The sequence below is a fragment of the Triturus cristatus genome, chromosome 3_2 (genome assembly GCF_964204655.1).
Source record: "Triturus cristatus chromosome 3_2, aTriCri1.1, whole genome shotgun sequence".
Lineage (NCBI taxonomy): Eukaryota > Metazoa > Chordata > Amphibia > Caudata > Salamandridae > Triturus > Triturus cristatus.
The window spans coordinates 284663270-284689742 of NC_140584.1; the positions used below are offsets into that span (position 1 = coordinate 284663270).

At 44.5% G+C, this 26473-nt stretch overlaps 1 protein-coding gene across 2 annotated transcripts in view; it reads left to right on the forward strand.

The window, feature by feature from the left end:
• Nucleotides 1–608: 608 nt before the first annotated feature.
• YTHDF2 (YTH N6-methyladenosine RNA binding protein F2) overlaps nucleotides 609–26473 on the forward strand; it is a 58019-nt gene continuing 32154 nt past the window's right edge. Inside the window, exons 1-4 of one of the 2 annotated variants that reach the window (XM_085647649.1) lie at nucleotides 609–794; nucleotides 1793–1820; nucleotides 4049–4128; nucleotides 8491–10554. In XM_085647649.1, coding sequence (XP_085503775.1) covers nucleotides 768–794; nucleotides 1793–1820; nucleotides 4049–4128; nucleotides 8491–10098 — 1743 coding nt within the window. In that variant the 5' untranslated portion in view covers nucleotides 609–767 and the 3' untranslated portion in view covers nucleotides 10099–10554. Of the gene's footprint in view, nucleotides 795–1792; nucleotides 1821–4048; nucleotides 4129–8490; nucleotides 10555–26473 lie in introns of those variants that run through there. The other variant, XM_085647648.1, reaches the window with a different exon arrangement.

Below are 26473 nucleotides of genomic sequence, written 5' to 3' on the forward strand. Positions count from 1 at the left end.
ATGGCAATCACATTGTAAGGCTATTGTACACACGTAGAAGTGGTATGATAAAAACCCGGAGCTGTCATTCTTAAGTAACGGGGACAACGAGGCCTAACCTGGAGGCCCAAGCCACAGGCCTCGGTGCTGTATCATTGGGCTTGCCGAGAACCCACCCATTGCACAATACAAAGAAAGAGTCTTTCTTCCTCTTCTGCACACGCCTCTTCATTCCCTACATTAAACGTACTTCCGCTAAGAATGTACGCGATAGCGTCACGACGTCTTGCCTCCTTCAGATTTACGTGCGCGTACACGAAGTTTTCTCCTTGGCGGGGGAGGTGTCACGCGCAGCCCTTCTCTGGCACGCGCAAAGTCGAAGAGACGACCCAGGCGCTGCGCGTAGTAGTTAGAGAATTCAATGAACATTTATGTTTGTAAATTGTACCATATACAAACCTGTAAAGACATGAATCTACGATACACGTACAGCGTTTGAGATTGCCTGGCCCCAACATGTCCTCCAGAGTAGCCTATTCTTCTTGGGAATTAGGGGCGAGGCGAAGGAGGTAACACAATTGTGCACGAACTTACGTACGCACGCACGCCCTTGCTGAAGGAAACGTGCGCGAGACCGTCGCTCGAGACGCACAGCTCCAGGGCGCGCGCACCCCAAGAAGGAGCCAGAGGAGACGGAGCGCGAGGCGTCAGCAGCAGCGCGAACTACAGTGAGAGCGCGAGGTCTTCTCCTTCCGCTGCCGACCCTCCTCAGCCGCCCTCCCGCCGCCATGTCCGCCAGCAGTCTACTGGAGCAGGTGAGGCCATCCTGCCGGCATGCCACCAGCACTAGCCGGGAAAGGCCGCGCGCTTCTCTAGCGCGGGAGGGCCGCGGCTCGGGCGGAAGCGTGGGCCTTCACTGTCACAACCCTTACCCCTTCATATGTCCATTTCTCCATTGTATACGCAGATCTCACACTGCTTGTAGGTCAGGCTGATACGGACCCCTCCGCACAGGCCTCAGTCACATCTCGGGTTCTCTTGCTTTCCTCAGTACAGGCCCTAAATCCTTAAACACCCAGCCTGGCTTCTTTCTGACTCACCGCAAAGGCCTGGTACTCTAACTCCTAGCCAAACGGCCCGCGGATATTTCCCTTCCTCGTGTATTCAGTTCCTGCCGAGGCGTCTAATTTCTTTATACTGTACCGCCTTGGTTTTCACCCGTCACTCTGCCTGCCTGTCGCACCCCCATTTAGAAGTTAATTCCTGCGTAGCCCCCAGTCTTTCTCTCACGAATCGGGTTGGCACACTCCCCGCTTTAGCATCCTGCTACCTCTTATTGACCTCAAGCCCTCGCTCTTTTGTGGGAACTGCATTTTTTTAATTAGCATATGGTTTGGTTTTATTTCCATCTTGGATCCTTTACTTTGCACGGGTTTAACTGATTTTCTTTGGCGCCTCCTTCCCCGTTTCCCCAGGACATGACAGCCCAGTTCTATCAATCTGCGCAGTTTTACTTCTGCGTCTCACTATGCACGTCCATGCTTCTGAGCATAAATAATCTCCAGTGCTACCCAATTCCGAAGACTAAGACGTACCTCCTGTACTCTGATCCGTACTACTTCTGGCAGTCGTGGGTGGCTCCATGGTACTTGTTGTTTTTCAGCATTAATACCCGCTTCCCTTAATGGCTTTTTGGTTAAGGTGGTTGCCCAATACATAATGTAGTCTTCATAGTACTTCTAATGCACTTAATCTTAACTACTTTTTTTTTCTTTCCCTGTTTCTAATGGAACTTGCTTCGGACCTGATGCAGAGACCAAAAGGCAGCCAGGGAAACAAAGGTGAGAACCGATTCCCGACCGTGGTCACTGGGAAATTATGCTTTATTATGTCACTAAAGTTGATTGATTTTCACGTGAGGAGTTTTATCTTTGCAGGATAAAATTGTAACTTTAAGGATTGTTTTCCGACATGTCTAATACTTTCCGAGGGATTTGTGGTATATCAGACTTGTGATCTCCGATTTCCCAAAGATGCTCAGGTGACCATACAGAAAGATAGTCTAGTAATGCCGTAATACAGAGCGGCTATCTCTGCACAGGAGAGATTTCACACGAGGCAGTTCTCTCCTGCGATAAAGCCCTGCATCATGGCTGTTATTACGAAGCACTACTACAGTCTATAGCGGTTTGCTGGTAACGATTGTTATAACGTTATTGTATCTAGCTAATTCCACATATTCGCGATACAATCAGACAGCCTCTTTCGGCCAGCCATAAATGTCATCGAGTACAGCGTAGTGTTGCTGTAATGTTCGATGATGCTGAGCAGAATGTATAGCTGTCTTCATTTAGAAAGTTTTCCCTTTACCTACATTTCTCGCAAGATTTGATTGTGAATGCAGTTTGCCAATACGTTAAGTGGTCGAAATTTTGGAAGACCTTGCTTTGAAGGGTGATTTGGTAGCAGTATATATCTCGGTCTTTTATACATGCTAGGAACTGTTACTTTGATTAAAATATTGCTCGTTATGTGTTATTGTATTCCCATCCCCATTGTCCACATTATTTCACTGGAGAAAGATCATGGAAATTGCTACAATTATCATATGGGTAATTGACTAAGCAGGACAGTATTTGGCAAATATCTTTGTACAGTTGAACCTGGATCTCAGAACTTGTCGGTTGAAGCCTCTCATGTCTGTCATCGGTTACTTTTGGTCCTAGCAAAACATAGATCAGCTGAATTAATCTTTATTGCATTGCTTTCCTTAATGGGGATCCTGTCATTCTACACCTTGACTTAAGTTTGCCTTCCTTGCTACTATAAAGGCACTTTAGAATTAAAAGCTGCAACTTGATATCTTCCTGCAGTTTCGCAGTGCATGTGTGACTTCAGTCAGCAGGGACGACGTTCTTAAGTCAGGTTCCGAAGGTAACAGGGTGTTGACGAATCGTCTCCCGTAACTGGTTGCAGCGATGGGGCAGCTTGAAACAATGTTTTGGAATGGTAGGGCCATTGAGTGTAGGGTTCGTTTTTAGCATATGCAATTATCTAGGAAGTACTTGCCAAATTAAGAGCAGTTAGTCGTAGCCTGTTGTCACCCAATCTTTTTTTTTTTTTGTTGTTGCATGTTTTGTCTTTTTTGCATTTTTTATTTCTGGGACCGCATTCAGAATCCACATTAAGCAGATCCTCGCGAATTGCACCAGGTAGACAATCCTGTAAAATAACTCTCCTGCCTTACTAGTTTTGAGAGCACATTTATTAATTACACATCTGCGCATTTTGTTATGTTAAGCTTATAATACGCACAAATCGCCCCCAAAGGGGTAGCTCGGGGCAGCAGTGACCAACAAGCGAGGCAGCATTCGTGTTGAATACCTCACTTTTCTGAAAAGGTGATCAGTGCGGGTAGAAAGCTTATTCGAGTAGCAAGGGTCCAAATAGGATAAGGCTCTGCCCCCGGAACGACTTTTCCTGTTTCGGGGCACAGTAAGAAATGGCTTGCACATAGATCTTAAAGGTCTACAACTGCATGGCAGGTAATGGCGGAGTTTCCCCACTAGGTATCTGGGTCCCTTGCCGTTTAGCGATATATGCAGCAGATCTTGAAAATGATTCTCCTGCGCACTGTAAGCCAATGGAGTGGGTGCAAATGGGGAGTAGAAGCTGACCTGGCCGGCATAGTTTGGATAAGGCGGGCTGTTGTGTTTTGAACGACTTGAAGTTTAGCAAGTAGACTCATTTACGGTGGCTAGGAGAGCATTACAATAACATTTCCTTTTTGTTTACATTCGGTCAAGTTTAGTTTGTTAAACCAAAATCTTTGTGCCATACCACAACTCCTAAACTGTTTTGTAAACAAAACTATTTAATCTTGGCTTTTCTTTAGCTGTCACCACCTTCTTTCTAGTTTGGTTTCCCCTGTTTCCTTAGCAGCTTCCTCTTTGGGGAGCGGGGGTCGACCTACTTATTTGTGTCTATATGAATATTTTTTTTTCCTTCTGAAGTACATCTGTAGGCACAAACTTAAACGTGCATTAATGTTTTGATTTGTCCTTCCCAGTGCAAAACGGAGCCGTGCATCCCAAGGATTCTTTGAATGATGACGACTACGAGCCTTATTTGAACCCCCAAGCTAGACAGGTGAGCCACACTTTTGAACTTGTGAGCGAATACGATTGGTGATAGTCTGGAGTCCTCAGTTTGACTGCACCACAAATTATTTGTTTTTGAATCTCAAAGTTCCTGTGGAAATTTTCCAAACCAGTATTACACTATGCAACACGCTTAGTACATACACTACGTGAAGTCAGGTTAAAGGTATTCTCTTGACACCTTAAGTTATCAGACTTGTGTTAAGTTTGGCAATGCACACGCCAGTCCTTCGGTGGCACACATTTGAATTAGTAAAAACCCCTGGCTACAATCAACCAACCTTCTACATTAAAGTGTCATGTTAATTACACATTCACTGATGGTTATTAATTTATTGAATTGGAAAGATGTTTACCTTGCTGGTACTGGCACTAGAGTCCTGCCAGTCCCAGCAGATGTCGGCGCAAACACGTTTACATTGCACCACCATTGTAGTTGCTGATATATTTGGCTCTGGGTAGTCTTCATGTTAATTACACATTCACTGATGGTTATTAATTTATTGAATTGGAAAGATGTTTACCTTGCTGGTACTGGCACTAGAGTCCTGCCAGTCCCAGCAGATGTCGGCGCAAACACGTTTACATTGCACCACCATTGTAGTTGCTGATATATTTGGCTCTGGGTAGTCTTTCATGATTCAATCCTAAAAGTAAGTCTGTTAAAGCGTTAACTTGATTATTATTATTTTTTCTTCAGGTAACTAGAAGCTAGAATTGTTATTAAACACTTTATTGCTGGTTATGGAAGATACTTAGGATTACCCTGTCAGTTTTCGATGTTCCTGGGGTATTTCATCAGATGACCGCCCCCTCCCACACGAAATCACCCATGAGCTGTAGTTCAGAGCCAAAAATAAAACCAGTTTTCCTGTGAGCTTTGACCATGTGCCTTTGTTCCGTTACAATATCTCCTCCAACTCAGTAGTGACTTAACCATTAGGACCGTCGAGTGAGTCTTCTCCGTTAGTATGTCATGCTGTGTTAGAACTTGAGCAATTTTTCTTGGTACTGCTTTGAAGCGGTTTGCTTGCCTGTCTTAGGTTGGAAGTTTAATGGGAATTACCTGCACGTTGTTGCATCTTTCAGCACTTCTTAGCCATGTGTGGGGTGTTCAAAGCCACAAAATAAAGTCCATAGTAAGTAAAACCATCATAGGCTGGAGCAGCTATTATTTGTTGAACAAGTTCCCCTTTAGTTTCTCCCGTACAAAATGTGCAGAATTGGCTGCACTATCAAAGAACTGACACATTTGAGGCTATAAAGGTTTCCAAAATCTGCCAAACGTGACAGGTAATCCCTGACCTTATGATCTTGATGGGGGGGAAAAAGAATGTGTTCAATATGCTTCCCGAAAAAGGTGAAGGTGGCACATTTTGTACAAGTTATACACTCTTTTGATAAATGTATTCAGCTTTGCCCTATATCTCTTAGTTATGGGTAGGACCTGTGCAATTTCGAGCAAGGTACCAGTCGAGCACCGTTTATACAACTAAGCAGTATAAACCCTCGTTTGTTTTAAGCAAGGGCGTGCTTGCCCTGCATTCTTGCGCTTCTCTCAAATATTGCAGAGGTCTATTGTAGGCTTTGAGGTTTTGCTTTTCTGCTCGGGTGTATGAAATGAGTGACCCAGCCTTATATTGCGCGGAGCATTGGGTAATTAGCGTTAGCTTGAAGCAGTGACTTTATAAACTGGAACCAGCACATGTGGTCCTTCATTTTCTGACTGTGCTGTCTTATCTGCGCGCCTACTTTAGGGGCAACGTCACCTTTGCCGCCCTCCTCTTACCAATGCTTGCTTTGTGAATTATGAGCAGGAACGCTTGGATTCTGTGATGCAGCAGTGTATTCTGCATAATTGTGACCTTATTGTATTTGCCATATGATCTAACGTTTGTTGAATAGTCCCGTCCCCCCACCCCCCCCCCTAACAATTGCCACACTGATCAGAACTTACTAAAATTGTGCTAAAATGTGATACTGTGCAGCGATGGACCCTTTACAAAGGTAAATTGATGGCCTTTCAGTTGCTTATTGCTATGATAAACTTGTACTAACGAGGCACCGCTTTCCCAGACCGTGCTAATGGGTGTTGAAATTACGAAATATTAGTGTGGCAGGTTGTGCTACATTATACCTCCATTGTCTCTCAATTCATGAGGCTCTGAATACGGGGAATAGTTCCATTGTAAAACTGTGTATTTCAACGTTCAACCGTATTTTAGCTGTAGTAATAAGGTGCACTATGCTCATTTGCAATTGTCGTTTGTTCTGAAGTTGCTTAATACCAACTCTGTTAATACTTGATGACTTACTCTAGTTTTCAATTTCCTTGCCTTAAAATGTACCCATGTCTAGTGTACAGGGCATAAAACGAAGTAGTACTGCCAAACCTAGATTATTTAAAGGCTGTCATTTTGTAGCACAAGATGACAAGTATTTTCATTAGGCACTTTCCCAAAACAACCTGCCTAAGCATGTTGCTCGTCCCCCCCCCCCCCTCTTTTCATCCATTACTTTTAAAAGGGTCACATGCAAAACTGCTAATCTCAAGAACTATTGAGTTAAAAAGTAGACCTAAATGATTAATGAAACCAGCAGTGAAAATTCTCCCCATAAACCACCTTTGCATAACCTGCTTTTTAACCCGTAGCTGATTGTGGGGATCCAAGTCCACATTACTCAAATTACAATGTATCCCAGGTGAACTACTAGAATCTTGGCCTAAGCCAGGATGATTGGCATTCGTCTGGGTCCATATTATATTGCCCCTCATAAGAACCATGCGTCTTTTTGTAAAATGAGTGGTTTCAGTTCTTCTGCTTACTCCAAGAATCTTTTTAGACTTTTTACAGTTTCATTTTGAATTTATCAGTATTTTACACAGTTTGGGGGAAATGTAAGTAGATATTAAGGATGAGATCATGAAACTAGCTCCAATATGATGGGAAAGTCGATTCTCTCCACAAAACATGAATAGTGGATTGCAGTGAAAGGGGGAAGTGTTGGTAAAGCAAGCAGTATAGAGTAAGCTAGGCTCAGACTGAATGGACTTGAATCATGCCAACTTGTCTGAAGAGAATTGTTCAGTTGGGAGCCTGTTCAGCTTACTCTGGACTCAAGAGGGCAGGCCACAGAAAGGTAAGAAGGGGCAGAGCTTTGATTAATGTGAAGCGTATGCTAGCCGCCCAGGAATGAGAGCACTTTTGTTAAGCTCTGAGTGCTCCAAGCATAGTCTGTTCAATGACCAGTGTGTCCACAGTGGAATAAAGTGTGGGGAAAATAGGAGGATAGTATAAAGAAGGAATGAAAGTCTTTATTTGGAGGGGGGAAAACAAGGGTGTAGCCAAGTCCGTAGCATACCAGTACAGTTAAATTTGTTTTTTGAAGAGGTGCACTATTGTGAAGAAAGTCTAAGGAAGTGTTAGCTAATGTATGGTAGTAAATAAGTTGAATCAAAAAGGCAATATTCCATATTGATGCCTCCACCTGCATAAAGAATCTCTAGGAGATTGATTCCATTTGCTGAATGAGCCTTTTTGTGACTTGACTAATTTATGATTTCAGTCTTTTTTTTATATATATATATATAATTTTTTTGTAGGCATTTTTTGCAGTTCTTGTAGCCTTTCCTTTATTGCTGGGTATAAATATGCGTCCTATTAACTGCATAAAATGTCCCCATGCTTTACGTGTAATATTTGTTGCTGTTCGTTGTTTAAACTAGAATTGCAGGTTGTTCCATAGCTTCGAGGTTATCTCTCCCCATCTCCACCACCATGCTGCCTTCTGTACTCTGTACTAGAGCATCTTGTGCATCTACAAGTCCCGGAGCAGATCTGTTTGAAATGCTTTTCAGGACGATATGCTCTTTATACATTGTTTCAGAAGCTATGTTTCAATTAATCAAAAAAGGTATTTCATCATCTGAGCAGATGGTTCGAGAAATGGCAGTCCCGTCCTGCCCCCCTCTCGGTTGGCGTGGAGTTGGGTGTACGTGTGGGGGTGGGTGTTCCTAGCTTGGTGTGAGGAGTGCTTTGGAATTCACTTTTAAAGGTATGCCCTTAGTTCATACGGACATGAGTGCTTGGTGAGTGCAGACTTGTTTGAGTAAATGGAGTGATTAATACGTTTTTTTTTTTCTTAGGTGGATGGGTTGGGGTGTCCACATTCTGGTTACGTTGTAATAGTTTGTATTGTCTTGGGCTGTTTGAATCTACAGCTACTTTTTATACTAAGCCAATAATTTGCAGCTAATTGGCATGCACACAAGACCATAACGTCTTGTTACTGCTGTGTGCTTCTAAGTGTAACTGTTTGATCTTGCTAAATTTGATTCTTTGTCTTGCAGAACAATGCATACACTGCCATGTCGGATTCCTATCTGCCAAGTTACTACAGCCCATCCATTGGCTTCTCCTATTCGCTGAGTGAAGCTGCTGCCTGGTCTACAGGTGGGGACCCACCAATGTCCTACTTAACATCCTACGGACAACTCAGCAACGGGGAGCCACATTTCCTACCAGATGCCATGTTTGGACAGCCTGGAACCCTGAGCAATACTCCTTTCCTTGGCCAGCATGGCTTCAACTTTTTCCCCAGTGGAATTGATTTTTCGGCCTGGGGAACGAACAGCTCTCAGGGTCAATCCACTCAAAGTTCTGGGTATAGCAGCAACTATGCTTATGCACCTAGCTCGCTTGGTGGTGCCATGATTGACGGCCAGTCTGCATTTGCCAATGAGACTCTGAATAAGGCTCCTGGTATGAACACAATAGACCAGGGAATGGCTGCACTGAAATTAGGCAGCACAGATGTATCCAGCAACATCCCCAAAGGAGTTGGCTCGGCTGTGGGCAGTGGATCTATATCTAGTAACGTTGCTTCTAACAGTTTGCCTCCAGCTACCATTGCTCCTCCAAAACCAACCTCTTGGGCTGATATTGCTAGCAAACCTGCAAAACAGCAGCCCAAATTGAAGACCAAGAATGGGATTGCAGGTTCAAATCTTCCACCCCCAATAAAGAACAATATGGATATTGGAACTTGGGATAACAAAGGGCCAGTGGCCAAGGCCCCTCCGCACGCTTTAGTTCAGAACACTGGGCAGCAGCCTCACCAAATCTCTCCACAGCCGGTGGGACAGCAGATGAACAGCCAACCAGTATCGCAAGTTTCTTTGGGCCAGCAGCAAAACTTGCCTGCTCCACCGCCGCAGCCCACTCAATTGCCTGTTCAGCAGCAAGCCCAACCTACTCGCTGGATAGCTCCCAGGAACCGTGGAAATGCCTTCGGGCAGAATGGTGTTGACGGCAACGGGGCTGGCTTGTCTCAGGCTAATGCTGGTTCTGTTCCTTCAGAGCCTCATCCCATCCTGGAGAAGCTAAGGTCTATTAACAACTATAACCCTAAGGATTTTGACTGGAACCCTAAACATGGGCGTGTTTTTATCATCAAGAGCTACTCTGAGGACGATATACACCGCTCCATCAAATACAACATCTGGTGCAGCACAGAGCATGGTAACAAGAGACTGGATGCTGCCTATCGCTCCATGAATGCTAAGGGTCCTGTTTACTTGCTGTTCAGTGTCAATGGCAGCGGCCACTTCTGTGGGGTTGCGGAAATGAAATCTGCCGTGGACTACAACACGTGTGCTGGTGTGTGGTCCCAGGACAAGTGGAAGGGACGCTTCGACGTCAGGTGGATATTTGTGAAGGACGTTCCCAACAGCCAGCTGCGGCACATCCGCCTGGAGAACAACGAGAACAAACCGGTCACCAACTCCAGGGACACTCAGGAGGTGCCTCTGGAGAAGGCCAAGCAGGTGCTGAAAATCATTGCCAGCTACAAGCACACCACCTCCATCTTTGACGACTTCTCGCACTACGAGAAACGCCAAGAAGAGGAGGACACGGTCAAAAAGGTAACTCTCTGCCCTGACTCCATTCCTTTGTAAGGTGGCTGTCTCTGGGAGTGCAGAGGACTATCCAGCATGGGCTGAGGGCACAGAAGGGATTTTACGTTGGATTTCATGTTTATCCTATTTTAAACGTTTTCCTTTTAATCCCTCCCCTCTCAAAATATGAACCAAAAAGTGGTGTAATTACAAAAGTGAATGTTCAGGCACTTATGGGTGACCTTCCACTGCTAATGTGACCTGCGCCCGATGGGCGAGGTTAAGTGACTTTTCGAACCATCTATGGTGGAGGTGGACCCAGGGCTCCCCTTTTCTACAAATCTTTATGGACGGCTACGGCACCAGGTTATCGTCTGGAGTGAAGTTTGAATGTTAGTTTGTCCATTCTAAACACTTAAAGCCATGTAGTCCCATCTTAGTTGGGTTTAAAAGGCACATATTGCTCTCTATAATGCATGCTGGAGTACTCGTCATCTAATAAAGATTTTGTTCTGAGCTGTGGTTAATTTGTTACATGCAACCATCGTGATCAGATTGACTTAGCCAAAGAACTAGTCTTCAAATCCCCTGCTTTTTTCCTCCTACGCTTTTTAGTTTTTATTTAAAATCATTGCTTCACCTGTTCCAGGTATTTAAATTTGCGTCCTGGAAATCTGTTCTTCCTCCTTTCTGCGTGTGTGTGTATATAATATACAAATTTCTGGTTTCTGTGCCCAGGACTCACTGGCGGTTTTGAAAGGGCGCTTTTTAAATTTACTGGTAAAAACACCACTAATTCTGCATGTTTGTATCCTGTGGATAATAATTAAAGGGTTGGATAGTATGTTTCTAGAACAAATCACTTCACAAGAAGAGTTACGTGTGGCCTGTGGCTAATTGACTTCTACAGTAGATTGAACTGAAATGCAAGTATGCTGATTGATTTAGTAAAGTTTGGCCTCTGTTAGAAGCTGTGTGCCCCGTGAACCACACATCTGGCTTTTGATGCCAATTGCTTAAGTAGTCCTTCTGTGTTTGGCAAAGGACGCTTTAAAGTAGGAGCGACTCAAGGGGTGGTCCATTGGTGTCCTAGCCTCGTCGGTTAACAATATATTCGCTTCAGACCAATTTACATAGAATGTACAAAAATAACTGATTTACATTTGTAACTCTGGTATGACATCTTTCCAGCTTCCCTAGGGGTACGCTTGAAACCCCTGCTTTTAGGAGCAGTTAGGTCATGGGTAACTCTTAAGTACCTCCCAGTTCGTTGTACCGCTTACAGCTGATTTACATATTAGTTTTATCCCTGTTTTGCAGATGAGCTGCACTGTTTACCCCAATAGGGGTTTTCCTGGTCCAGATGGAAACCTTTTGTGGCATCTCCTAACTTTCGGTAACAGCACATGTTGCCAATGAACACAGTACTAGTGATGTTGGACCAGTGGTTAACCTGGATGCCTAACTTATTGTGCATTGGCATACAGTGCATGTCTGCCCTCCTGTTGGTATTGTTGGCATACAAGCGCATGACTATGGGTTGCTGGGCTTTTTTATTAAAGGACTGACCTAATATGGGGGAAAATCAGAACCTTGGTTTTAAACGCCTAGTATTTAGGTGCCGCTCTGATTTCTAAGATATTCCCTCACAAACTAATTTTGTTGCAGCAGGAAAACGTGGCTTTAGGGAAAGTTGTTACTTGTGGTTTTGCTTAAGCCCGTGATCTCCGTTCCTGCGGGAATCCACATTTCTTTTGTGATGGGCAATACTTTGTTTTGGCCCATTATGAGCATCTGTTTTCTTGTCTTCAGTCTCCTATACTTTTTTTTTTCTAATGACTTCTGCAGCCGTATCTACTTGGTTGCACAAAGTGCTGACCCGCAGTTTAGTTTGGTCTGGTGAACCCAATCTTTCATTAGGCAGATGGAGGCATGAATTGGTCACATTTGAGGCAAAATAAACTGCACATGTGGAAGTTTTCTATTCAGCTTCGCCATCCCTGGGGTGGCAGTTTGGAGCTTGTGTGCTAACTCTGGTTTATAACCAGCTTTCCTCGGAGGGACGGGGGGCCTAAAACTGGCATTGCCAAGCTAAGTCTGTTTTAAGTTTCCATCAAGTCTGTTTGTTACATCACTCTTTAATCACCAGCCAACCCCTCCTTTTTCACTAGGTCCCTCTTGTGCCAAATATCCAAATACTGCATAACCCTAAAAAATAGCTTACCCAAATATCGTTTCGACACATGCATTTGAGTAACGCTCCCTTGCAGGAAGTAATTCAGGTGTGTTCCCTGCTGGGTTTGACTGGATGTTGAATTTATAGTGCTCCATACTCTTGATAAGGCCGCAAGGCACATTCGCATCTGACTCTTAGTTAGACCAATAGATGTAAGGATTGTGGATGTAGTAGGTCCCTTCATGGGGCATTTCAGGTTTGAAGACTTGCTGCTTACACCGTGTGGGATAGGATGCTGTGCAGGAGTCATTTGGCAGGGTGTTAGGATAGTTGTTTGGACACTTTTGGTTTATAGTAAGTTTCTTCAGTTTAAGTGAATGGGAAAAGCCAGGATTTTGGTGCACTCAAGTTTCTTATACTGCAAGTGATCAAATTCAGTAGGTTTGCAGTCTAGACTTCTCTTTCAGTGGTTGGAAAATCACCATTTTACTTAAACTGTGGGATGGTCCTTTAGCCCTGCCTGGAATGTAATGGCATTGTTTGCTGGTAGATGCTCAGTCTGTGTAGTGGTCCATTCTCCTGGATTGCTTGATTGGCAATGCATATTGCTTTGAAGGAGATGTCTACAGGCTTCCAGTCTAAAGCACTGTTACACCAGAGGGGTTCTGAGGTTAGTGTTGGCACTCTCTGGCGAGAGTTCTAAGTTTGGGGGGGGGGGGGGTGTCTCACCTGGACTTTCATCATCCTTTCATTCTGGGCCTCAGAGACCTAGCCTCATGTAGAACCTTCATAATCCTGTCGGAGTTACTACATACCGAGCTGGTGGACATAGTTATGAGCAAACACAAGGAGATGACATAGGGAGAGCTGAAGATTTTAAACCAAACCCCCTCCTCCCCAATAACGGATCTGGGTTGAATCCATCATGGTTCTTTAGCTCACTTCACCAGCCCAGTTTATACCCAGCCATATATGCAAATCCATCTTGACCCAGGATGCTTGTTTTCGGTCCACGTGAGACCTGGCTTGGCAGTTTAGACTGGACTGTTCCCATGACGAACGGGGTCAAGACTGATTTGCATATGGCTGGGGTCTAAACTGGATTTGCGAAGTGAGCTAAAGAAAGATTGATTCAACCCAGATCTGAGACTGGGGCCGAGTGTTTGAATATTTTTTTTTTTTTTTTTTTTAAACAAAATTTTATTATGTCAATATAGCCATCACCATGCAGAGCCCTGTAACCCAGAGACGTCTGCCAAATCCTTCATACATGTACATAAAAGCAATAGATAATTGTATATTCAATAACTCCCCCCCCCCCCCCCCCCCCCCCCCCCTCGGCCCCAAAGATCGCACTTCCTACTGTTTGCCCTACTCTCCCCCCTCCATCCATCCCGCTCTCCCCTCGCAGCGTACGCATCCCCGCACTGCCCCCCCAGGACCACCAACGTCCGTGTATAGCTGCCCCTATGGATTGATCTCCCTCTCTGCGGGGGGTTCCAGCCCTATTCCACGGTAGTCTGCCCATCGTTTCCAGATCTTAGTGTTTGCGTTGGCACCCCCTGGCCTCAAACGGGCCGCTCCAGCCCCATACAAAAGTCTAGGCCATTCTTCCATCTCATCATGGAAGGGGCTCGTGTCGCCTTCCACTCCCTTGCAATATCCTGCTTGGCTAGAGAGTCCCAGCAACAAGAGATGACGTTTATATATATATATATATATATATATATATATATATATATATATTGCCCCCTATATCCTCCATGACATGGAGTAGAGCCAGTCGCGGGGGAGCTCCCACCCCAGTACTTCCGAGAGGCACGCCAACACTCCCCTCCAGAATCGATCAAGGGAAGCGCACTGCCAGATAGTGTGATAGAATGTGCCCTCCTCCCTGCCGCACCTCAGGCACTCCGGGGATGCAATCAGCCCCGCCCGCCACAGCCGCACTCTCGTGAAGTACACCCGGTGCAGGTATTTAAATTGAACCAACCGGAGCCTCATGGCTATAGCAGCACCTCGCGGGGCGGCCAGCGCCTCCCTCCAGAGCGCCCACCTGTCTCCCAGTACCCCCGAAGTTTGCTCAGTGTGGGGGAGCTGTGCGTAACAAGGGATTGATAGATCCTGGAAAAATTTTTATCTGGTAGATCCCCCATGAAGACTTTCGCCTCCAATGGGCTGAAGTCGGGGAGCGAATCCAATCCCACCAATGCGGGCGACAGGGCATGCCTGAGCTGGAGATATCTAAAGAAATTGCTCACGCGGCATATGGAATTCCTTCTGTAGCTCAGGGAAAGATTTAAGTATCGTCCCTCGCATTACATCTGCCAATGTCATCCCATCCCTTAAAACCTTGTAGGGCCGCCAAGTGGGCTAGACGCCCATTGTGCCACAGCGGAGTCTCCCGAGTCAAGGTCTGCCACCATCCCATACGGCGCAAAGCCTACCTCAAGATTTGAAACACTATCTGCGTGACCGGGGGCAGCGCACCCCTCAGGGACGCCGACTAAAGGAGTGTATGCAGCGTGTGGCATCCCATAAGTTGCCGTTCCAGCGCATATGCCGGGTCTCCCCTGTCCCCGTACCACCATTCGTTAAGGACTAGAAGATGTGAAGCTTGATAATATGACAGAATATCTGAGGTGGCCAGCCCTCCACAGTAGGTGGATAGGAAGCACGTCCATATAGCCATGCGCACCCTACCCCCCCTCCCACAGGAATTGCCCCAGGTGTTTGAAAATTTTTAGCACTCCGTCCATTGCCTTGTGTGCTTTGGTTTCCGGGCACACGCCACTCCTCCTTTCTGACACTTGCTGACATTATCTAGTGCCAGTTGCACACTGCAGGAGCTCGGCATTATGGAGAATATATTGTGCTTGGAAATAGGGAAATTGTGACAAGGCCCTCTGTCAGTTTTGCAGCAGGTGGAGGCCAGGCTTATGGCATTCTTTGTGGCTGCTTAGGTTGGCAGGACTTCTGCATTTAACTGGTATGCCCATTTGCTGTCAAATGTAATGCTTGGAAAAATGTTCCTCCCCAGTCGATGTTTGCATGCCCAGGCCAAAAGAAAAGTTCTCATGAGACCGTAGTTGTAGCTTGGTAAACGTTTCAGATAATAGTATACAGAAAGACAGTAACGTTACATAGCAGATCTACTAAATGGGTGATTAAAAAGAGTCAAAGTAGTTGTGAATACGTACTGTTGCGTTTCAGATAAATGCTCACCATCTACCAGCTAAATATTCTTCGTGAGCACGTCAGTGCAAATACAGCTTTTTACAACTTTGGTTCATGGATGACCTAAGGTTACTTCTGACCTCGTTGTGACATTTAAGAAGAATGTTTCTTTTTATCTTGTTAAGTGAGCCCGGTTATTGGGTGGCAGTGAGTTCCGGTGGTTTGGCTGAAACCAGAATGTGTTGGTTGCAGAGTACAGGTCCCTGAATGGGGAGAGGGTATATAGTGGGCCAGTGTCATATTGACGCAGCCTTTGCCCTGCATCATTGTCGAACGAATAGTCCTAGTCACTTGTGTTTAGTCTTGAGCTTGCCGCGAATGTCTTGCACTATTGTGATCCTTTTACTGAAAGAGTACACGTTGTGGTAGGGAACCTTTTGTATCTGTCCTCCCTAAACCGTCTAACCAGGTACGTACCCAGGCTGGCAGTATTGTGGCCGGATCTGTTTATCTTCATGAACTGCAAGTATATCCGAAGCAGAACTTGACGCACTCTGGCGTAATTTGATACCAGTGATGTGTGCCCAGAGGAAATAACTTGAACATTGTCATTTCAATACTTATTTTTTCAATAAATGCTTTAGTCTAGAACAAACTGAGTCCCTACTTTTGATGGTTTCAGACCACTTGGGTAATTGGCCACGAAACCATCGCTGTAAAGTAACGTTTTAACTTGTAGTTCATGTCAAATACACTTCTCCGAGTTTAAGTGTTTTTAACATTTTTATGCACACCCATGCCACCTTACGGCTGCTTAAGAATGCTTGCACCCCAAGTATTCAGACACTTTAAAAACGAGGTGCTATTTAGACTGCCGGTGAGCATTGCACACCAATGGGTGTGCACCGATTTTTTTTCTCCCCCCCCCCCCCCCCCCCCATCATCTCCCTCCCTAGTCCTTTGGGTCTGCCACTCCGTTAAGGCTGCCATTGGCTTGGAGCCTAAATGTAAAGGGCTTTCCAATCGGAGGATCAAAGTTGTGGAGGCTCCTTAAATCTGTTAAGATTGACCAACCTAAATTGTAATTTGACGTTTTTGAATTTGTTAAAGCTGCTGTTTTGCCGAGGCTTCTCTTGTAGTCTGCACATTCTGCTCATGCTTTGTTGCGTGGCACGTGAGTTTAAGGGCAACTACCCCATGTTTGTCGGTCACTAGAGTGATCCACACGCTGTCCTTGCCCATAGTTCCGTGTCAGGCCTTCGGTAGTCCTGTTTTGCTGTAAGTCTTCCTGGCTCATCTTGGGTGTCAATGGGTGGGGAGCAAACTGGGAGTAACCGCCCTGGGGTTTCTTCAAATGTTGGTTATACCTAGCTTGAAGAACCTGTTTAGCAAGGTTGGTGTATACTGTGAGCTCAGAATAAATGTGCTCGTTGTTATGTACTCGGGGTGTTGGTGATGCTGCAGAGGAAGTGTCGTGAACAGTCTGGCTGCCTGGGCCAGGATGTGGGTACTTACTAGCATGCTGATTTAAATTGATTTACAAATGTGTGTGATGGATATCAAACAACTTTCTAACTGCCCAATAGATTTCATAAATTTGCCACAGTTTAGGTAAGTGAAGTTCTGTATACTCTTAAAGCGTCTGCTGGCTTGAGCATGATGCTACGATCTTGTCTCCTATGCCTTCCAGTGTGATAGGAGCAGCTTATTTAGCCCTAACTCTTGGTTTTGTCGATCTTCCGAAATGCCTGTAAACTTAATAGACTGCGCACTCATGCTGCTGTGTAACTAGTTGCTCATCTTAGATGAGTTTCTAGCAACAGAACTGGACTGGTGCACTTGTTAGACCCTAGCTGCAAAGCTTTTGGCGTCGGCCTTCTCCTCTTTATCAGATTCTGATAAATGGGAACGGAGTTCTTTAGACTGGTACTATGAAACAACCAGTATGAATGAACAATGCGGTTTTAACTCTGTATTTATTGGAAGTGGGTGACGGCGTGGGATGCAATACTACCCTGTAGACTTTCTGCAATGCCCTGCTGATTTTCCTGGACATGCTATTCTCGTCTTAAACTTTTCTTCAGTGGTAACTAGTTTTGTGTTTTTCCTTCCAGTCTTGCTGTGTCCGTCATCTGTGCTTCCAGCTCCTCAATTTTTACACCTTTTCTAGTGTAGGTTCAGTTTGTGCTGGTCTACTTCTTTCTGCACTTCAGTGGGGCAAGGTACCTGCACCCACCCTTCCCTTTGATTTTCATTGGATATTTCAATAGAACTGCTTATTCAGTCTGGTATTCTTGAGTTGGTGTGACATTGCTTTGTAGATTGACAGGTCCGCTCAATTTTATCTGTAGAATGTGTCCTGTGTAATCGCAAGATTAAAGGGAGAAGTGAGAACATTTGATACTTAATGTCAATGTTTGTGTCCTATTTATTCTGGGTCTTATGCCCCGCTGCCAGAATCAGTCCTGAACACATTTTGAATCTACAGGCAAAAATGTATTGCTGCCAAAAGAAGCAAAAGTGGAGTCGAAGCCACCATGCTCCCTGTTTTCCGCACTACAATATAGGTTTGCATGGTACTTTGCCATCCAAAATGAAATTTATTACATTTGTTCTGCTGTATTCTGAATCTACAGCAACCATTTGTGCACCTCTTCCAGTTATGGGCATACATTGCACTGTATTACAATTTGTATACTTAGAATGCAAGAACCTAGGCATGTTTCTGAGCTTTTAGTGCGAAACGCCCACTCCACAATATGCTCTCCTTTGTGGGTATGCCGCAACATTTGTTTCCGAACACTTCCTCAGGTTAACCGGTTTATCTTTGTATGGAAGATGCTCTGTTTTAATCCTGGCCCTGTAGCATTCTGCATGCGTTTTTTTCCTATGAAAAATATTGAAGACTTCATATTCGCTAGACAACCACTTTGTCTAATTCCCCAGTCTCAATTAGTCGAGTGCGTCCTTGGTGCCAAAGTGCATGTTGTCTTTGTGTACAATTTGTAGCGCTGCTCTTGAAGCATGTATTTGTGGTTATCTGGTTGGATGTTATTTTTGAATGCCCTACTTCATCTAACCCTATGCTTTGCTTGGTTCTTTGGTAGCCCTTGTTCATTTCTCGCTACTTTTCTGCCAATAACTTTACCAGTCGCTGAGATTACGAGGTTAGTAATCCGGAACCAAGGCTGATATTTGAATGGGTGTATAGGTGTACACAACTTGTTCTTAGTGAAGCTCACCTCGCGCTTTCAAAAACATTTAATTGTCTGTGGAATTGACACTACTTAGCAGTTTAAAAACATGCAAGTAATCATTTGGTTTGCACCAGTGCTTGTGGAATCTTGACTGTTTTCAAAGCAACGGTTTTATTTGGTTATTACATCTAGCCTTGGGAGTTATTTTCCCGCATCACCCGTGCTCTGGATTCTGTGCGATAACTTTTTTATCGGAATTACTATTTGCAGCTTGGTTAGCTGGAAAAGCAGACTAAGGCGTAGTTTGTGTATTTCTAATCTGTGTAAATCTTATTCACCTTTTTCTTGTAGCAACTTTCAAAGATCTCCACTTAAGCATCATTAACACTTTATGTACCATGTTACTGTGTGGTGAGACCTCGACAAGGTGTTGTGGCGGTTTCTTCTGTGTGACTGCTTAATGTAATTTAACTAATCTTTCAAGATACTGCAGAATTAAGTCTTTTAGATAGATTTTCTTTGCCTCCTTCTTGAAGGTCTACAGTTTACGCAATGCGGAGGGTTTTTTAGTGGGTTACCCATGTGATGTCCCATCTTAATTGAGGTAGCTTTCAGTATTCTTGCCACTGTCTGTACAGGGGCAATGCTGCTACTTGTGAGTTCTTAGTAGGCGAGTCTAAGACATTTTCCTTGCTATTGAAGGAGATGGGGATGTCAGTTAACACTGGCTGATAGAGAAGTCAGCTAGAAAGAAGCACTAATTCTGAACTAATAACGTTTCACTGTTTAGTTATGTGAAGTTACCGAAGACTAAATGGCATTTCTATGGACATAGAACAACCAGTTGTCATGCAGGGAAAGGTAAACTCCATAGAAAAGGAGCAACCAGCCTTGGCAAACCCAATACGCCTCCCTTACTTTTAGTCTTTGCACGAAAATAAGCATGCTAACATATCATTCCCGGGTACCTACTGAACAAATTACGACGGTAGAAATAAAAAAAATCTGTTGTGCTAAAGTGTAGTTCTTAAACTGGAATGTCAAGGCAGCGGAAAAAATAATTTGAAGACCTTAAGAGTTGCGAGAGCAGTGAATCGGGAAGTTGGGGAAGCAACAGGGAGTGGGCTGGGAGAGGGAAAACTGCATACAAGGTAGGAAGAGCAGCACAGATTTGAGTATTGTAGGTTAGAGTGTGGGGTAAGCACACAAGCAGCATAGGGAGGGAGCAACTCATAGCGCAGGGGAGTTGGGTGAGTATTTGAAGGAGGGGCATAAAAGGGATGGAAAACACATGCCCTCATAGTGATTCACCAAAAAGAAAAGTAGTTCCCTAAAACGGTGGATGGATACAAGACCTCAGATAGTCCTATTCTGTTCCCTCGCCCCTGGAACTCCTGACCTTTCCCTGGGTCCAAAGGGGTGGCTAATGCTTGCCTGCCACCCCTGGTGAGTGCAGATATGGCCATGGTGGGAGCAGCATGGGTGTGATGAGGTAATATTAGCCCCTGCTGCTGGAGAACAGCTTGGTGCTGCCTTATCACCACAAAGCAGATCTGCGCACCTTCTCTAGCACTCATTGGCACCCTGTCACTAGCTGGCTGGGGCACTTTTGTCTTGTTCTCGGCTCCCAGAGCACTGGTCTGTATTCTCCAATGCAGTAGCACAATTTGTGCAGAAGACTTCTAACATGAGTTTGCCGAGCAGTCCATCTGCGTTTCAGAGACCAGTATAAGTGCATGTGTTGTCTCCTCTGTTGGTCTGCACATGCCCACATGTGGGATAGTGCTTCTATTACAGGTTGTGGGCACCTTGGCATGATACCTGTGGCTAACCCATGGTATTTTTTGGCCCTTGCTCTATGGTGGTTTTTCTTGGTATCTTGTAGACCTTCATGGCATGATGACCACCTTGGTAGAATGATGGACATTGCATAATGGTGGTATTTCTTTCTAACTCGTAACATATGCCAGCTACCGAAAATGGTTTGATATGTGCTATAGTTTTGTGAGTTGGTTTGGCAGCCTTTGACACAGACTATAAATTGTTGGTGAACCATATGGAGGCTGCCAGCTTCGGGGGAGCTGCTTTTGATTGGATTAGGTCCTAACTGGAGCATCTGCAGTCTGTCCATCTGGGTTCCTTTGAGATCACTGCTTCACAGTGGGATTGTGGGGTATCCCCTTCCACCCCACCTATTTAAGTTGTATCACTCATCCAGGCACTAGCAGGAATGATTTGTAGAATATATAATTGTGCTAACTAGTCTCAATTACTACTCTGCTTTGATGGTTCCTTTATTTTTCAGAACTTTCAATCCTGGTTTATCTAGGAATGGAGGGGCAGTAGTTTTACACAGCAGAAAAATACAATTATGATTTTTGAATAATTGAGTCGACCTATGGAATCCCCCTTACTGGCCATAAGAAATGAGCATGGCTTCCATCCCAAACATGAGCGAAAAGCCTGGGTGTAATAGTGGGATTTCTCTGAAATCACAAATGGATCAGTGATTTTTAACATGGTTTTTGATACATGGGGCAATTGAAAAAGATCTAGGTTCCTTAAGCAAGATGCCTTAATCGCTATTATGGCCTCAATGTCGCAACTCTACTATGACACCTTGATATAGGTCTTACAATTACTAATCTTTTAACACTCTTGAAGTTGTACATTCCTGTTAGGAAGCTTGCACTCTTTTTCCTTAAACTTAATGACCCTTCCAATACCGAGCTGGGAAACTGATTAGCAGTTGCAGTCTTTCTGTAAAAGCACCAATAATCTGGCACTCCCGGTCTCCTGTGTAACGTTAAAGCTCTGACCGGGAATAATTAAACTTGGCTGTTAAGGCAAGTTTATCAATTGCAGTAATATCCATGCTAAGTATACAGCAGTACCTCCCAATTCTACTGTTGGTGCCTAGAAACCTTATGGTCAAGGCCACTGGAATTATGCTGCAGGGGGAGGTAACATTATGTGACTGGGATGAGTTAATTGTATGGCATGAAAAGGCAAATTGTGGCGAGATGCGTTGCATTTCATTATATAGTATTACATTGTAATTTTGTCTTTTAAACCTGTTAATACCACCTGGGCATTGACACCTCATTAGTACCAGTTTGACATCCAAAATATAGCAAAAAAACCAGAGGTGGCCAGTCAACCTTTGCAAATAGCCTTCCATTGTGCGTGGACACGTCACCGTTAGTAACTTGTGAACCGGTTGAGCTAGAATTTATTTTTTGTTAATCTGCAAATTATGCAACATTTTTTTTTTTTATGGCTGATCTATAATGCGAAAACAGCTGCAAGATCGCATAAGTCCAGCGACCATGCTTATGGTGTGTGCCCATAATACATTGTACTTAATATAGTTTGTAGTCATGGTGGCCCTGTTAAAATTGCAGCATTTCCTTGTTTATTGGTTACATCCTCGTAATGTCTCCTTTGGGCATAATTATGCTGTCATGATGGTGATTCCTGGTTTATTGACATCCTTTATATTGATGTAATGACTCATAACTGCCACCCTGGCAGCATGCTCGCCCTTGCTTATGTAGTATTTCCTGAACTTGATTGTTAGCTGCTGTGCAGTCAGGCTCGAACTAGATGGGTCTGTGAAATTGAATATACACATTCTAGTGTACATGCTGCCAAAACTAGGGACAGATCAGTCATAACCAATGCCCAGGATATGGATAGCGTGCGAAAGAGGGTGAAAACTAGGGAAATATTAAAATGTCTTTTTGCATTGTAAGTGGTAGGGGCATGTCAAAGGTGGTACCATCCAAGCGTTTTCTGCCTACGTTTATTTCCTGTAAGTTAAAGAATTATCTATTTGAAATAAATTGCTGGGAAGTGTAGGCACTAATTTAATTTAAACCTTGTTTGTGACTCGCAGTTAAATCAAGGGTGTGCTATTCAGGGATTGAGCTCAGTATGTTGAAACGTTCACTTATACATTCATTTCGATTTGTGCCTATTGGTCCATTTGTTGCCTGCTGTTTTCACTCCAGAAAAACCCAATTCCAATGTCTTAGACCGTATTGGTTTCATAAATGTTGATGTTTTGTTAGATTTTCTTATGGGCGTGTGTAATATTTTATCCAGTACTGGTTGCCTAAGTCCTGAAGTGGAACCATTATAGGTGACGCCTTGGATACGGTCCAGGTTTTGCTCCTCTGTTGAATTTAAGCGTAAAACCTGTTGGAGATTGGTAGGTCTGGACTCCTTTTGAGTCTTGACCTGTTGAGTAGGTTTGCACATCGACGTATTGGACCAAATTATGAACTTAGAGGGTGTATATTGTTTGTCTCGTCATTCTGACTTCTTGAAGGTTTTTTTTGTAGCTATAAACCCTGTTTGGGATTTGCTGAAGTCTTTTATCTAGTGGTTAGATGGACATGGCAAGATGTGATTGCAGGGAGGAGGGTTAGATGGCACTCGTGGTAAATTCAGTGCCATAATCTGATTAAAATGTCAATTCAAACGTATAGTCTTTTATATTTTTTTTTGTTGTGCTAAAATGGTGGGGGAGTGTAGTAAGGTGGGATGGTTTTTGAAATGTATGAATTTCTAATCTGAAAGTTAAAACTGCAGTAGATAATGTATCTTTTTCTGGCTAGGGTTTATCATCATCCTTTGAGAAGACATCTTTGGTGACATTACAGTCGTTACTGGACTAGCCTATGTGAGACTTAATGGCTCTGAAGGTCTCATAGGACAAAATAGCCATATAGAGTTGCCAGAGGTTATTAGCTTTCCCGTTGCTTTAACAATTATGGTGATAATGGTTAAAGTTAGGGTAGATCTAGGAGGGAAGTACCGATGCCATATTTTGAGGATATTGACATTAGTTTAGTCCCTTTACACACACAAAGTAGACATGACACATAATTAACAATGTTATCCTAAAAATCCAGCAATTATGGATACCCCTGTGCTTGCCCATTGGCTGTGCTTGCCCACTGGCTCTGAACTATGTTTTTTAATATAGTGACACTTCTGGAGCTAGTGTTGGACATCTGAAATTGCTCTTACTTTGTACACTTACTGCGAGATGGTTTACCTGTACTTCCTTGCCAACAGAATGCCAAAAGTGTGACGAAGTTCTCAATTTTGAGCATCTGCAAACTGGTTAACCGCTTAGTAAACTTTTGATTGCTCTCCAAGACCTCGTTTGAAGCATCTTTAATTTTTACTGAAGTCTGTTGCCCTGCCAGTGTTTTTTATTTAGATAAATCTAGTTCAGTAATCCTTTAAGTTGGCATGGCATTACGCCTTTTTGTTACTCTTGACCCTTCATGTATTTTTCCCATCTCGGAAGTTGGCCTGCAGTCCTTCACCCCCCACGCCCGCAAGAGGTGTCAGCAGGTTTTAGGGGTGCTGCTTACAGTTTAATAACTTTGCCTGTCATGCCGCACTTGGTGGCAATTAAGAACTGCAAGATCCTGAATATCACTTCAGGGACTTTCAGTCACTTTGCTTTCAGAATATTGTATGATTGCCACTGAAATTTCAGCTAAGCAGTAGGTCCTTCTGTACCTCAATAGCTTGAGGGCTTTTATGTGGTAGCCGGTGCTGGACTTTGTCATATAATCCGGGTATGCTGTAACTGCACCCTCAGTGCCATAGGCCCATGAATCGGAAGGCCTTGAGTGTCAAGTCTGTCCCAGTAATTCAGTAGACGAGCGATCGCAGGGTGTGGGGGCCACATCCAGGGAAGGGGCCATCCTGGTGGGACCACTCAATGGAAAAGAATTTGAACCCTTCTTGCCAGCACTGTCTTAACCATTGTTAAAATGTTCCATCTTTGGTCCCTCTGATCATTCTGGAAGCCCCACAAGACTAATATTATTGCGGCCTGGCTACCTCTCTGCGTCCTCTGCTTGCAGCTGCAGTAATTTCACCTGGGACTGTACCTCCTAGGGAGAAGGGCGCATTATAGTAATGGCAGATTCTGCGTCATCCACCATTGAGGCTAGTTTCCATTGCTCTGCCCGTAAGAGGCACACCTCCAAGAGGGCAGTATTTTAACCTCCAGTGGATTTATTATCTCGGATGGCCTGCAAGATTTTGGTGGACTGATCTGTGTGGATCCCAGTGTTCTGCAACTGGGACAATACCCCATCCCTGGTGCAGATGCAGGAGGTGCCCTGGACCGCCCTCTGAGGCAATCAAGCTGTCGGCTGCTTTTGGGTTTCACCATCGTGAGACAGTCAAACTGAAGTAGAAATGGTGGGAGGGGTAAAGGAATAAGGTAAGCGTGACTTGACCACTTACGGTAGTCCACTGTGTTGGGGCTTATCTTTCAGTGTGTTGGAGGTGGTGGTTGTCATCGTCCCTCCTCCTACCAGATAGGGTCCATTATTTCCACCCAAGGGCCTGGTACCCAGTCAGTCAGCTCCCATGACTCTTGTGTGCGAGTTTGTGGGTCCGCCATGGTCCTTCACCATAGCCGGAACGTCCTCGTCACTGGTCGGACTGTGGGGCCTCTATTTGCCTCGTCGTAGCCGTGCTGTCACCCCCTCACTTCAGAGGGGGTCCAGGCGATGGGAGCAGCTGTCCGTGTTGGGGGTTCAAGGCCCAGTACTTGTATAGTGAGTGCCCCTTCGATAGGGCACTTGATCCTCGCTCAATGGCATCTCCCTCCTCAGAAAATTGGTGCTTGCGTTCCAGCACACCACAGTGAGCGCTGCATCAGGGCTCCAGCTAGAACCTGGGTAAAGATTGCAATTTGCCCTCAGTCTTTGTGGTGCTGGGCGCTAGCCAAGCTCCCTCCTTCGGATTAGCCAGGTGGTCCACTGTTCACGCACTTCATTTCGCTCTGTGCCAGCTCTTTCTGTCGCAGTAGGCTGCAATTACCTGAGCAGGGCCTGGGTGCTCTTCATTCTTTGGTCTCACGTAGACCTAGCATTCACTGTCTCTTAGACATTTTGTTTACTATTAGTGGGCTTGGAGCCCTCCCATTACTTACCATTGGTGGACTTCAAAGCCACTCGGTTGCTTGCTTGCTTCCTGCTGGTCGGTTCTGCGGTCTGCTCCTCTTGCATGTGACCCTCACTTAGAGCATGGCCCAAGTACTTGTGTCCTTACTACTGCTTAAACTTTTAGAACTTTTTTTTTTTAGACTCTATAGAGCATCTTTTCTAGCTTGCTTGGTCTTCTGCTCGTTAGGCTGGCCAGCTTGACTTCATCTCTCCCGTGAGTACTCGCTATCTGTAAACAGGCCTCTAAATCTGGTTCTTGTCATTTGTTATGCATACAAAGCCGGGGGTCAAATGGCAAGCTTTGTATTCTGATGGAACTAGGTGCTTACTATTTTGCTGTCTTCAAAGTAGGAGAGGTTGTGACAATCCATCCTGAGTACCCATGGGAGAGGACAGGCTGTAGGAGGCTTTCTTCTATCACAACAAAAAATTAACTGATATTTCAGAATACATCAGAATGACAACAGTAGACGAGAAGCACTTTTTTGTCATTCTTAATTGTACTGGAAACAAATATTTTAATACGATCAACATAAATTAATACACTTGGTGGGCACATTTCCACACTATCATTTGTGTGCAGTTAAACTGTCTGTACAGATGTATTGGCCTTTTTCAATTGGAAATGTGTTGTCTGTAATTGCAGAGTGCTATCACACAATGCATATGCCACTCCACACTACTACTCTGTACAACACTACACCACTTCACAACACTGCTTCACTGTGTGCCTTGCATCTACACTGTAAGACACTCTTAAACACTACTCGCCACTCCCCTCAATTCTACCCTACTCCATTCTACCACACTCCTTTGCAATATACCCGGACCCACTCCAGTCTACCATATTCTAATCCACCCAATGTACTGCACTTTAATGTATCCCACACCACACTAAT